Genomic DNA, 14,447 nt, shown 5'->3' with positions numbered 1-14,447 from the left:
TACTCCTGATCCAATACTGAACTAATTAACCAGTAATGTATTAGTTTACTGGCCTAAGGGGTCTACAGTATGTAGTAAGGACCTGATTCAGACACATTCGCTAGTTGCGCTAAGTGACGTCAAGGCAGCCGCTTGCACGGCAAGGCATAAGCACGCCCACTATGTCTGGGCGAGCGATCACTTTGTGTTTGTAGACACCCACCAGCCTGTCTTTAGCCACCCACTTGCGTACGTCATCTCCAGGAAGTATATACAACCATCGGTACATCAGGTTCCATCGAATCTGACCGCAGCACTTGCGGGTGACTGTACCCTACCACAAGCACTGGGGGCAGTTCAGTGTAAAAATCAACCAGGTGACGTGTACTATGACGCTGCTTGTTAATTATGCACACCCCAGAAATGGCGTGAAAACACTCTGGCACGCCTGCGGCCGCAACTCCGCTCCCCCATTACTATTGCCCTGCCCTGTTACCACCCACAAATGGCTTCTTCTGTCACTCATTCCACTGGGCTGTCTTTGCAGGGCAAGCGAGAAATTTCCGATCGCTCGTACTAGTTTGCGCACGTGCACTGTGAACTGCACGCATACGCACATTAGTGAACATCGTCTGCAACGAGCGGCCGATTGCTAGCGACAAGCTCTGAATTAGCTCAAGTCTTTGAGAGAGACAAAGTGGATGGAGATAAAGGGATCTATTTACTAAGCAGTGTTAGGAGACAACGTGAAAGGCGATAAGGTACCAGCCAATCAGCTTCTAACTGCCATGTCACAGGCTGTGTTTGAAAAATAACAGTTAGGAGCTGATTGGCTGACACCTTATCACTTTTCATGCTGTCTCCTAACACTGCTTAGTAAATAAACCCCCAAAGTATTAAATAATCAGCTCCTGTCACTTTTCAAACTGTTTGAAAAATGGCAATTAGAAGCAGATTGGTTGGTACTTTATCTATATCCACTTTATCTCTCTCATTGGCTTAGTACATATACCCCTTAGACACTGTTTGACCACCTATAGAACTTGCCCTTGAATGTTATGCTGGGTACACATTGGCCAATATATCAGCTGCTCAATGGAACGGCCAATATATCGCGGGCGTGTTGCCAGCCGATGGCCGATGTATCTGCAGATATATTGGCAAATTGTGTTGTGTGTGGGCTGTCAGCTGACCGTCCGTACACTTGCTGCAGAGGCCGCCCTTGACTGACAGCTGAACTGGGCGGGCACATGTAAATGCCTGCTCAGTAGTGACGTCAATCATGACGCATCGAGCTGACAATTGGTAAATGTGTATGTACTTACCAATCATCAGATAGGATGGCGGACCGGCCGATTCGTCATCATAGTGTGTACCCACCTTTAGTTGTAAATAGTTGGTCCTTGAAATGCTTGTGGACTAGGAAATACCATTAAGGTGTAGATGCTTGAAATCAAACAGTCTGGAGAGGGTAGAAAGTAGAAGCTACTCAGAAAGAAGCTGGGTGGGGGGCACATGTGGAAATTTATATTTATTCAATAGGAGAAGCTGCAGCTACATAGTGTCCTTTAAAAATGTAACTAAGGCCACTTTCTACAACAGCTTATACAGGGCTCAATGCACTCCCTGCTGTAAATCTCATGAATACTAGAAGCTAACCAGTATTTCTGTTACCATAGAAACGCCACAAAGCTGTTGGACAATGGACAAGTGTTTTTGCAGGTCACACTAATCTATGATAGCTGCATAGACAGATATTATTTACACGAGTCTGTATATATATATGTGTAAAAATATACAGGTGCTCATGTCAACAATAAAAAAATAATAATTGTATAATTATTTATTCATTTTCCCTTTTATACGCTATAAAACTCAAATCTGATTCTGGTGTCTCAGATGGAAAACACATATACCAATTATTGATAATTAAAGGTGTTATTGTTGAAACAACACCAACACCAAAGACATAAAAACTACAGCAGCTGTTTACAAAGGGGATGTAAGACCACTTAAAAGAAATATAAAATAAAAAATTAAACAGCACTCATAAGGGCATATTTATCAAAGCATGGAGTGAGATAAAGCACTAACCAATCAGCTTCTAATTCCGGGTACACACTGGAACGATGTCGTTGCGATTTGGCCAAATCAGACCAACAAACCGTGTATATTGTGCAGCGTGTATGCACAATATGCGCGTTCCCGCGTTCGCATGTAACTTCATCATGTTTAATGTGCTGCACATCAAATCTGACTATATCGCATTCTGCCTCATTCCTGTTAATGAAGGACATTAATGATCGTTCCATTCTTCATTACATTGTTTAGATGTGTACCCTGTATCTCTTACACATGAGCACCCCATTGCCACCATGTCGGCTGCGGTGGTGGATGCGCAGTTTGCTAACCATTGCGAGATGTTTAGCCGACATATCATCCCGGTACACATTGTCCAGTATGTACCTACCTTAACTCTCATTTTACAGGTTTGAAAATGACAGGAGCTGATTGGTTTTTGTTTTATGTCTCTACACTTTACAGTATCTCTCTAATATATTAACTAAATATAAATACAGGTTATGGCAACAAAAAAAAATCCAAAAGGGAATGACTTAAAGTTATACATTTTATGTTAAAAAAACACTAAACAATGTAAAATGACACCATTTACAAAAATACATTCTGCTAACAAGGTCACTTGGACCAAACTGAACCAATCATTAGCATTACTTTTATCAGGAGCAAAACACAATCCAGCAATTTTATTATTTTAATAGAGTGAGAGACATGCAAGTACCACTTCATTCTTCAGCTTTGTGGTCCTCTATATTGTACAATGTAACAGGGATTATGATATTTACATAAATAATATTGTAGTACAATTTCAGTCCGTCACCTTTTCAGTAGATTATATAAAACATACAGAGAGTATTTATTTAATTGTTTAGTGGTTTTTAAATAAAATGTATCATTTTTATCCACACCTTTGAGATTTTCTATGTTGCGATTTATGGTTATGAGTGTTATTTAGTTATTTATGTCTTTGGAAGCTGTAGATCTCCTGTGTATTATATTACTATATTTTAGACCAAATGTTCTGAATATTTTATGGATACAGATTATTCTGCAATGTGAGTCGTTTCCTCTGAAAATTGGAATTTTTACAACTTTGCACATTGATTTTTATTATTTGGCATTCATAGCTGTTACTTGTAGGTCAAATTATCATTAAACATTAGCATTTTTATTTGGCATTACAAAGCAATTTTCTTTTTAAAAACTATATGTAAAATATGGGGCATCATTAAACCAACATCGTTATAATATTCCCTAGAGGAAAGAAAAGGTTTTCACTTTCTGGCCATTACAATGAGAACAAAACTTACATATAGAATTGCAATGCTTCTTATCTCATTAGATCAGATCCAGATCTCATCCTCTTCTGATACTTTCTCCTTTGACGATGACATCACTAGTTCCTCTTCTTCCTCTACTACTTCTTCTCCGCGTTTCGCACCTTCTCCTGGTCTTTCAGTTAACCTGTCTCCAACATCTGCCAACACTTCATTTCAGGTATGGCAATAATTTGACACTAATGATGAATCATTTGAAACCCTAATTTGCACAAATAAATGAATGTCCCCAGGCGTCCTTTAGTTAAGCACAGTGTGTTTTGCTTTAATACAAGTTACAATTTGAATGAAAGAGGTCCTCTGGTATGAAAATAATGATCACGAAGCCAAAAGCACAATAGAGGCATATTGTGATCTTGTCCAGTGCTGGTGTCAAGTTGAGTATCTGCTCACAATTTTAATAGGCAACTAAGCATATCATTGATGAATTACATTTTAGGTATGGTTTTAAATATCTGTGTGCATACTGTATGCAATTTTCTATTGTATGCATCCTGCATTAAAAATCTTTTTAAGGAAACATATTGGAGGGATGTATGAAGGGGCAATATGGGGTTTTACCGCTCCCCCATGTATTAATGTGGGGTTTTGTGTTAGATGACAGGGGCGCTATTCGCATACTGTACGCTAGGCAATGTATGAAAAATTACTGGCACTGACCGTTCCGACAGCTGCAGCTACCAATTTCGAAAGCTGCAGCTATTGTGGCCCTACCACCACAGCAGGGACAGCACTGTCCCTGGCTGCGGTGGCTGCATGTGAGATCTTGCGATTATTGCGAGATCCCGGGCATGCTCTGTGGAGCTGGCCAGGAGGCAGTGGCGTAACTTCATCCCAGGTGCCAGGTTCCTTTGCTTATGTATATTATATAGCTAATTCTGGGCCTGTTTCAGAGGTGAATGCAGTCACCTCCGTGGCTGCATCTTTTTGCGGAGCAGCAATAATATGCAAATGATACTTTCTGCCTTCCCTGAATGTGCATGGTGTGTCACCGATGATGATTCAAGACGCTCCACCATCGGTGCACCATCGACACTTGCACCTGTCCTACGGCAGGTGCAGTGTCTCCATCTGAACTGGGCCTTTGTGACTGCGGCTCAGAATTCAGCCGCTGTCACTGTTATGTCCATAACATGCCTATGTGACAGATGTTTTTGCATACACTTGAGGCCACCTCCCACCACCCAGGAAAGCCCATGGTTTTCCCTCACCATCTCTGCTACCAGCATCCTCGTACGCAACAGCACATTTGTGCATACAAACAGTGTAACGCATAGGGGTTTTCGGAGTATTTAGTGCATGTGCAGTGGCAAATAATCATTTAACTACGTGAACATCGGCATTACGTGCGCTTAGCGTGTACCTCTCACAATGGGCAGGTTTTATGACACAGTGTTAAATAAAGGTTGGTAATAAAATGGATACAACCAATATAGAAGTACTGTACAGTAGCTTCCCTTATTTATCCTATATATCCTGTGAGGTCTGTAGAAAACCTTATCATCATGTTTCAAGTGTGAATAAAAATATATTCTGATTAGAAATGCTTGAAATGGGTTATATAGTTTGTTGAAATAGTTTGTCCAAAGAATGCTAATATGTGAGTATTTGCTGCAATTTCTCTACGTCTCGATAGAGTAAAATAAGTGAGCTACATACAGGCGCAGGTCCTACCAATGGAAGACTTGATATCAATTCTTTGAAATTGGGCTTAGCTTTATTGAAAACTCATTGTGAGCAAACAAAGTATAGTGGAACTATCAGCTTATATAATGGCATGTAGGAATTAGGTTTTATTACTTCCAGATTTATTATTCATTCATACATTTTTATTCTATCTTATCAGAATCCCTATTATTGTCTTTTAGTTGGATCTTCCCCAAATAATTGAGGTGAACCAGACAAGTGCAGGAACAATCACAGAGGCTGACTCATTGGCAACCAATAGGCCAGCCACTCACCATTCAGCAAAGCTTTCACCTGGAGTTCCTAAGGTAATGTTTGCCACATTGTACACATTGTTCAAAAAGTAGGATGTTAGGAGTTGGGGTATATTGGGTCATTTTGTTCTCATTTTTTAAATGACTGAAATCCTTTAGGTCTGAATTGTAATCAGTGTTTGACACCATAATGTTTTACATATTATTTATCTAATTTTGTTTCAGGTAAAAATATTTAAATACAGTACTGTTCAATGTAGTTGAGGTCACGGCCCTGTGCAGGTCAGTCAAGTTCTTCCACACTCTGTAAATTATTTTTTGTTGAACCTCGCTTTGTGCACAATGGCATTGTAATACAGAAACAGGGAAGGGCTTTCCCCAATCTGTTGCCACAAACAGCCTGATTCTGTGATGTACGCAAATCCCATAGCAACTGTGATTCCGTATGCAGTGGACTTGCAAAAATATGCTTATGACGCAGCTGCTGTCTTGTGCATTGAGACATCCACCGCTGACGTACAAAAATGGAAACATCAGTCGCACATGGAACTTCTGAGTAAGCATAAGCTGTCTCAGACAAAGCAACTCTCCTAAGATGCTGAGGCCTTTCCAGAGGTTCACTACAGCACAGCCGGGAAACACTCCAGACAGACCTGCGTTTTTCTAACCCCCCGCCCCGTTACCTCCCCCAAACGCTGACTACCTCTCACTCACTCTGCGAATAAATCCTCTCTGTGACCGCTATCTTTAATCTATCGTCACGCATATGCAGTGCATCTTTGATGCATTCGCTGTGGCACAAAATCGCTACACTACGTGCAACATTGACATTGCGTCCATCTTTGAATCAAACCCAAAGTTGGAAGCACTCAATTCTCTAAAGTGTTATTGTATACTGCAGCACATAATGCTGGGACCTAGGACTAACCAGGTCTAACCATGAAACACAGCTCCAGAGCATTAGTTTCCTCAACCAACCTTTGCAGCTCTCAGTATGCATTTGAGCAGTAGGCATTTTCCTGGCACCTGCCAAACCCAGATTTACCCGTCTGACTTTTAGATGGTGAAGCGTGACTCATGACCCCAAAAATCACTTTTCCACTGTTCCAGACTCCAATGATGGTGAGCTGAGGTTAGAACTTGATTGAGAGTGTTGCAACCAAGGATAGATGATTTTTACATGTTACAGCAAAAACTCAGTAGTCCCATTCTGGGAGCTTTGCGGTTGAGCTGTTGCTGCTCCCGTATGCTTCCACTTCACAATAGCAGCACTTACAGGTGACCAGGAAAGCTCTAGTAGTGCAGAGATTTGATGAGCTGACTTGTCGGAAGGTGAAATGCTACGATAGTGCGATGTTGACCGTCACTAAGCCCTTCCACACGACCCATTCTAATGCTGATACTTGACCATGGAAACTGTATACTTAGTTTAATGCACTTGTGTGTGGCTGAAATGTCCATACATATTATATACTAAATAAAGGGGTGTCAATATACTTTTGGCAATGTACAGAACATTGAGATTGCAAGACGAGAAAATCAAGAAATACAAACTTAGCAAGATGTTATTTCATGTACTATTGCACTTCCTAATGAATGCTAAGTTAATGAGTTGGAGCATCAAATAAATATGTTATTAATTGAATACAGTATATTACGTATTTCTTTTACAGCAGTAATGCTTTACTATTTTTTTCTGTGTCATTTTTTTTAGTTAAAGCAATTTCTACTTTAGAATTTTGGGGGTTCCAATTTTGTGTTTTAATCATATCCTTGTAATACCTCATTCAAGTAGTTCATTCTGGAAATTTCTGTATCATGTATGGACTTATGAATCTCTTTGTAGAGTGCTACCTAATACTTATTGCATCATATAAAAGATAATAATAACAATAATGTCTACATTGATAAGTCCATGCAGTAAATACTGTACAGTCAAATAAAGTCTTCCAAATAAAAAATACTGTACTTCAAAAGGGTAATGGGAAGGTGATCTTTGAATGTATATATAACATGCCTTACATCATTATATAATGTATTTGTAACAGGTCTCCGCTAAGCCATCTGACATGGGAAAAAGCCAAAGGCAAAAGAAACCCAAAGATGCAAAACCAAAGGTGAAGAAGTTGAAGTATCATCAATACATTCCACCAGACCAGAAGACAGATAGGTCCCCGGTTGCAATGGACGCAGCCTATTCTCGTTTGCTGCAACAGCAACAAATTTTCCTCCAACTGCAAATCCTCAACCAGCAACAGAACCAAACCTTCTGTGTCCAAACAGTTCACCCTCTGACTACAAGGTATTTAGTTAACCATAACTCTATGCTAGGAATTTCATCTAGGGCCTGGCAGCAAAAATTAAGAGTCCCTTGTTTTCATTTTTTCATGCTGTTTTAGTATCTCAGCGGATCAGGTGATTAGTTTCACAGGGGCAGCTGCTGCTGGTGCACCTACCATAAATCTCTCATCTCCATCTGGTACAGCGGCCATGGCAACAGCACCAAATTCAGCCACAAACTCTCCTATGAAACCAGAGATGTTGCCTGCAAACTTGGATGATCTAACAGTGAGTGGGATAGCACTACTATTTGTAATCTTATATTAACACCTTACACTGTCTTCCTCTGACTTCACGATTAAGGGCTACAATTAGATCAAAGATACATACTGTGTTGTATGAAAATACAGCAAGTCGACAGACACGGGCCAGAACTTGAAGAAGTGACAGGTCTACAGGGGTTAGATGAGGACAGCGGAGGCTTGTCGTTGTATATTCCAGTTTGCACATTCATGTAGACCTAGTATTACATCTAAGATTAGCAACTGATTTGAAGACCATTTTATGACTGTTCTTAGTTTGAGAACTATTTTTGTTTGATTACAACCTACACCAGGCGATAACCTACTTCAGGATCTCTTGATGCTTATGAGCTAAATGTTAGAAATGATCAAATTTAATTAGCAAAAACAAAAGTTTGTTCAATCCTAGAATCTATTAGCTGGTTACAGTTCATAATTAATTTTATTCAATTGTATGTTTTGCATATTTATGAGAACTGGGGTCTTTAATATGTACAAAGTGTTTTGACATTTATTAAAGTCTGCATTAATTGTTTGGAACACTAGGGTGTAAACATTTGATGGACTGTGTCATCACAATGTGCATTTGGGGTAATGTAGGTGACACTTGTAATATCGCTCTCCCAGGACAGATTCCTGGCTTTTATACTACAGTACTTCAAAGCATTTGACATGGAAAACTGCCATTCCCATAGATTCAGTTGCTTTCCATGGAATCCATTTGTGTAGATGGCAAAGTGAAAAGCTACTCCAGGTAATTGCCACTTAAGGCACAAATAGGAAATTTGGTCTTGTCAGATGGTACTGAAGGGTTTATGGTACTAACAATATGTACAAAATTATGGTCTAATAGCATTGTGTGTGGTATATACCTCTATATAGAGATTTTTGTTAAAATGATTTGAATAAATTTGAATACAATATCCATATACCTTTTGATTTGGTATAACACTTCTGATGTTAAAAATGATGATTTGATGTCTAATCTCAACGATAAAATAAAAACAGAAAGTTTTCACCTTTTATCATGTAAACGAGTCATTGTTAATCAATTCTTATTGGTCAATATGATGTTTTATTTATATAGATACATAAAAATGTGTTGTTCTTATCTATTTTGTACAGACATCTTAGTAAATCATGAACTCGTTCCTCTCATCCTCCATTATAAATCTCTGTGGAGGCTTAGTTTACGTTCTTCTAAACAATAGAATACCTATTGACATCACTAAAGTTGTAAGTTATAATCTGGGCAACATTCTCTGCATGCAGTTGGTTTTTATTTTTTGGACATTTTTGGCCCTTAAAGGACTCTAGGAAAGAATTATCAAACCTTCTAAAGAGTAATAACGTAGACATTTCCCATAGCAACCAATCAGATCCTAGCTATCATTTTATAAAATGTACTATATAAATGTTAGCTAGAATTTGTTTTGGCTGCTATGGGCAATCTCTCCACTTGTCCTCTTTGGAAAATGTTATACATCTCTCCCCTTAACACTAATTAACATGATACCAAAGAAAGTTAATGGAAAGGCAATGAAAATTATCTAAATTGTCTTGGTGATATGAAGGCCATTTAAAAAAGGAAAAACACACACAGACTGGAGCCATAAAGATGAAACAATATATCTTGATCATTATATATCATCTATGTCATAGCCAAGGATAATGATTACAAATAAAATTACCTCTATGATACAAAGTCGCTACTGAAAGCACTCAAAGAGACAAAGCATGTATCTTTTTTTGAACACCTGTGTATATGTACACTGCAAAATCACAATTACTCACATTTGTTTGTTTTGAAAGGTTTCAGAACTTCGCCAACATCTACGGAAAAGAGGGCTTCCTGTGTCAGGCACAAAGCCAGCCTTACTGGAACGCCTTAGGCCGTACCAAATTGCCCGTGCCAAGACCATTCCAGCCCCCATTCAAAGTGCAGGCTTGATAACTCCGGTCATTGATCTGCCTTCTTTTCTGCATCAATCTGCATGTGACACTACTCCTGCCACACTTTGCACATTTCAAACGTCAACGTCTCCAACTTCTGCTGAGGGTCTTCACAAGTCATCAGAAACAACCTGTATTGTTGCAGAAAGTCCAATTCCACAGATAGGTATGCAAGACAAAGACATGACAATGCAAGGGATTGATGACGACCAAGTGCTCCTTGAAAAGCAGAAAGTGATTGAAAATCTCACATGGAAATTACTGCAAGAACAGAAACAGGCAGAAGACCTTCGAGTAGAACTAGAGATGCACAAACGCTTAAAGAACCGACGGAAAAATGACAAGTTAAATGCCAGAATATCCATCAAAACAGAGATAGATGAATCTGTGACACCCTCTTGTGCAAAAGTTAAAGCTGAAGACTCGCAATTTCTATATAGTCTCAACAATGACAGACCGGAGTTAGCACCACCTGTGCAGGAGCAACTCATGAGCCCAGAGGTTAATGAAAGCTACATGGTAAGTATATTACAGGTAACATTAAGAGAAACAAGTAACAAAGCTAATGAGATTCTTCAAAAAATACATATATCCGTCAACTTTAATTATTCCCTTTGAAACCCGAGTCAGATAAAAACATTTTTTACATTAAGAGGCAAAAACATTACTGAGCTCATACTGGCAGCCAGGCTACTGCATGGATTCACTCAATATCATACAGCACACAGTTAATAAAGGCAACACCTACTGTGTGTCATTTCTTGTTTCACTTAAGAGTCCTTGTTGTAGCTTATTATGTGTTCTGATCCCGGTATTTCACTTTAAACACATTTGTGCTTCATGTTTTGTAATTCCAGTAATATTTGTGTAATTACATGGCTTGCAGTACTAGCATGTCACATCTTTTATTCTATCTTTATGGTTATGTAAGTGCCTTGCTTGATCTTCAGAATATCATACTCTCCCTCTAAAAGTTTCAAGGTGTCAATAATGGAACACATGACCTTAATCAGATATCCATTTCCCAGGTTTTCCATCCTCCTCCATGTGATGTGATAGGACAGGACTTTGAGCTTCCCATGCAGATCACTGCAAGTCCAGAAAGTCCTGTACAGAAGTCTCGCTCCTTTGAGGAAGAGCTTCAGGAGGCCATACAGAAAGCACAGGTACAACAATCACAGTTTTATTCATATAGATATTACAACCCTGGAATATGTGGTATTACTCACGATTGCCCTTTGCTGATGATGTTTTTTTCTCAGGATTTCATGTTGACCTCACCTTAGACACTGTTGCTTGTGAAATTAGTACTTTCAGGTGTCTATATTGTATATTGTCCTGCTACTCACAAGAACAATGATTCCTCTAGCAGTATTATCCTGAAGTTTTAGCCATAATCAGAGACAACCAGGGAAGTCCAACATTTTCATACATGACTCATGGGATGTTATTTATTTAATTAAAGCATGAGCCACTTGTGTGGAAGTCTTTCCCTTCAGTATGCTGGGTGTATTAACCCAGGTGTTTCCAATTTTTTTGCCCACTGTACTGTAACTAACATGTAGCTATGGGGTCTATTCACTAAGCCTTGGAGAAAGATAAACTGGAGAGAGTTGAAGTAGCAACCAATCAGCTCCTGCTACTTTCCAAACAGCCTGTAAAGTGAGTTAGGAGCTGATTGGTTGGTACTTTATCTCTCTCCAAGGCTTAGTGAATAAACCTCTATGTAATATATACTGAACTTCAGGTAAATAGTCTGCTTCTCCACAGATGGCCCTTTGCCAGTCAATTGAAGACATTTTAGAAGAAGAACCACTGCTGTGCACAGGTTAGTTTTCAATGATTATCCATAGAAGGAGATTAGGGGAGTAATAAAGTGATTACGTACTGCAGGGCATCAGGGTTTTCCTTTCTTTGTTCTTGACCATACCACTTTTTGAGGCCAATTCAATTAACCAGGTGCATTATGCTACAGCACACATAGAGCCTGATTTACAGTTGTACGATAATACCGCTGGATCTGAAATCGTACTTAGCTGCTATGCAAAAATACGCAAATGTCGCAGCCACCGGGAGATGTATTGAGACGCCCACCTGCTGCTTTTCAAATCAAAACATCAACGTAAAATGACACATCTGTGTACAAAGTCGCAGCATCGGTCGTAGATCATTTTGATTGTTCAGTGACACGCCCCTGAAACGGTCACTACATGACTGTGATCTATGCCGCCACTCCCTGTTACCTCCCCCAAATGTTCCTTGACTGTTAATCACACTGCGAGTAAATAGACGCTGAGAGCGACTATGGTAATGTACCTTGATGGATGCGCCAAACGACTTAGACGCATGCGCAGATTGCCGATTATCACTCAACTGAAAAAATACTGGCATAGTGTACAACTTTGAGTCAGGCCCATAGTCACCAATTGCGGTAAGGAAAACATTGCTCATTTTTGAAAATTGATTCAAGTTCCTAAATATCACATCAAAGCTATATGCATGATGTCACTACTGGGACCTCATGGGCTAATTGAATTGGCCTCTATAGTATATTAACAGTTAATGAAACAGATTAATGAAACTGAAAGTTACTTAAAACGGTACTCCCAGTACCCCCTTCTGTTTTGTCATCACGCCATTCCTACCACCTACAGAGCAATTTTAAAGTGGTGAAAGTAAATGTTATCCCTCTTAGGTGGTAATTGCAGATAGCGGGATGCTACTAGGAAAAAAATACATAATAATTTGTATGTTGTGTTTTATATTTTCAAATAGACTTTTTTCTTCCTTTTAATTGATCTGGAATTGCTATGTGGACATGGTTGTTGTGTTTATCTTGTGCGTTAGTGTGCCCACAGGATACTATGAGATCTGATAGTTGAGCGACAGGATCATGATTCCAGTTGACCACATACAATATGCCAGCTTCCATATCAGACAATATCTGGCCTTCAGCTCTTGGGCCTAAGCAGCAACATTGTTTCAAGATTCTCAAGGACTGGTTATTATAGTCAGTGGGAGACTCACACATAGGTCAATAGCGATCATCTTCCAACCACATTTTCCAGCATTCTCAATAATAATAATTTTTAGATATAATACTACTTTTGAACCAAACGTGCATCAGTATTTCTCAGATGCCGGTTATCAGATGACATTTTGCATTGTATGCAGCCTACTTTAGCTTAATATAGTAATATATTTTGCTCCGTGTACTTAACAGGTCTGCAAAGATATAGCTGTATAGTACTAATGAAGGCGATTCGATTTAGCCTCATATCAATTATTATTTATATTTTAAAAAATGTAGTTTATCAGGTTATTTCAAAATACTAAAGCAGTAAGAACATATTCGTAATCATAATTTTAATAGTGATGATAGGCACTCCATACATCTATCCAGCATCTATTTATTTAGAGTGTCAAATTGAAACTCTGGTCAGTGTTTGACCATATGCTGAGATTCTCCAATCCAATGTATTATTTGCAAATCTTCTTTTTCCAGATGAATTAATGCATGTGGATACTAACGTAGTGGACAACATGAAGCCTGACATTGATCATCAAAATGTATCACCTGCAGCCCAAAATGGAAATTTTCAAAAACAAATTAATTGTTGCTTTGATACCCAACCACCTCAGATAATGTCCAATTCTGGAATCCTGGAATTTCCCGTGTCTTTGAATTACGACTTCCTGTCTGGTCAGGATAGCCTTTCAGTAGTCTTCTCTTCTGATCAGATTGAAATGCCAGGTTCACCAGATCCCCAGGAAAACAGTATGTCTCTATCATCCTCTTCCTCACCCTCGTCTCGTGCTGCCTTTGATCCAGCAGACTGGCTAGAAGCTCTGACATCGGGATCTACCTCCAACTTTGGCCCTAGCAGTCCAGTTGGCTCAAGTATATTCTCCACTGACATTTTTGACTCTCCAGACTTAAGTATTAACAGAATGATTGATTTAATGGTGGAACAATGGTAATTTGACAACTAAAAAGGATACACAACAGATACAAACTAGATGCCCCCTCTATGTAACAAGTAAGAGAAAGATAATTTTTCTTTTACAAATAGCTTTTGCTAGTCACAATAATAGGGGTGGGATGTGTGGTCAATACCCAGGACATGTGATAAGTGGGAATGTGATGGATGGAACTGATCACAACCGCTTCTTGTAGGCACTATCATGGCTGCACTAATACTGAGTAGAGACGACTACTATCAAGAGGATTCACTGCTGCTTTTATTTCTATCTTCAAAAAATATAAAAAATAATGTTTGTTCGATACATTTCCACTCAAAGAGGAAATACAAAGCCCAATGTTACAAGAACACCAATTGTTAACTGAAAAATAAATAGAACACCTGAACTTTGAACTTGTATTTAAGAATCATCATCTTGACATAACTGTCACATTCAAAATGTAGCTTCTAAGTATGTTCTACAGTACTTTCTAAATGGATTAAAATGAAGTTGCCTTGCTAAATTAAACATTCTGTTATTGGCATTCCCATGACCATTGGTACATCTTACAGTACATTGGTGCACAATTGAAATGAAAAACAGGATATAGATTT

The 14,447-nt window shown here is 38.9% G+C and overlaps 1 protein-coding gene across 3 annotated transcripts in view; it reads left to right on the top strand.

Annotated features, from left to right (window-relative positions):
- Positions 1 to 14,246, top strand: part of LOC148508428 (myocardin-like) — a 98,455-nt gene extending 84,209 nt beyond the window's left edge. For all 3 annotated transcript variants that reach the window (XM_088444543.1, XM_088444542.1, XM_088444544.1), the window contains exons 6-13: positions 3,401 to 3,555; positions 5,264 to 5,389; positions 7,384 to 7,637; positions 7,735 to 7,903; positions 9,730 to 10,389; positions 10,899 to 11,036; positions 11,641 to 11,698; positions 13,376 to 14,246. In XM_088444543.1, coding sequence (XP_088300669.1) covers positions 3,401 to 3,555; positions 5,264 to 5,389; positions 7,384 to 7,637; positions 7,735 to 7,903; positions 9,730 to 10,389; positions 10,899 to 11,036; positions 11,641 to 11,698; positions 13,376 to 13,851 — 2,036 coding nt within the window. In that variant the 3' untranslated portion in view covers positions 13,852 to 14,246. The remainder of the gene's footprint in view (positions 1 to 3,400; positions 3,556 to 5,263; positions 5,390 to 7,383; positions 7,638 to 7,734; positions 7,904 to 9,729; positions 10,390 to 10,898; positions 11,037 to 11,640; positions 11,699 to 13,375) is intronic.
- Positions 14,247 to 14,447: the final 201 nt, after the last annotated feature.

Source organism: Taudactylus pleione, unplaced genomic scaffold (genome assembly GCF_031769625.1).
Source record: "Taudactylus pleione unplaced genomic scaffold, aTauple2 ptg000366l, whole genome shotgun sequence".
NCBI classification, from domain to species: domain Eukaryota; kingdom Metazoa; phylum Chordata; class Amphibia; order Anura; family Myobatrachidae; genus Taudactylus; species Taudactylus pleione.
The sequence above is the reverse complement of the archived record's forward strand: the minus strand, read 5'-3'. Positions and strand labels throughout refer to the sequence as shown.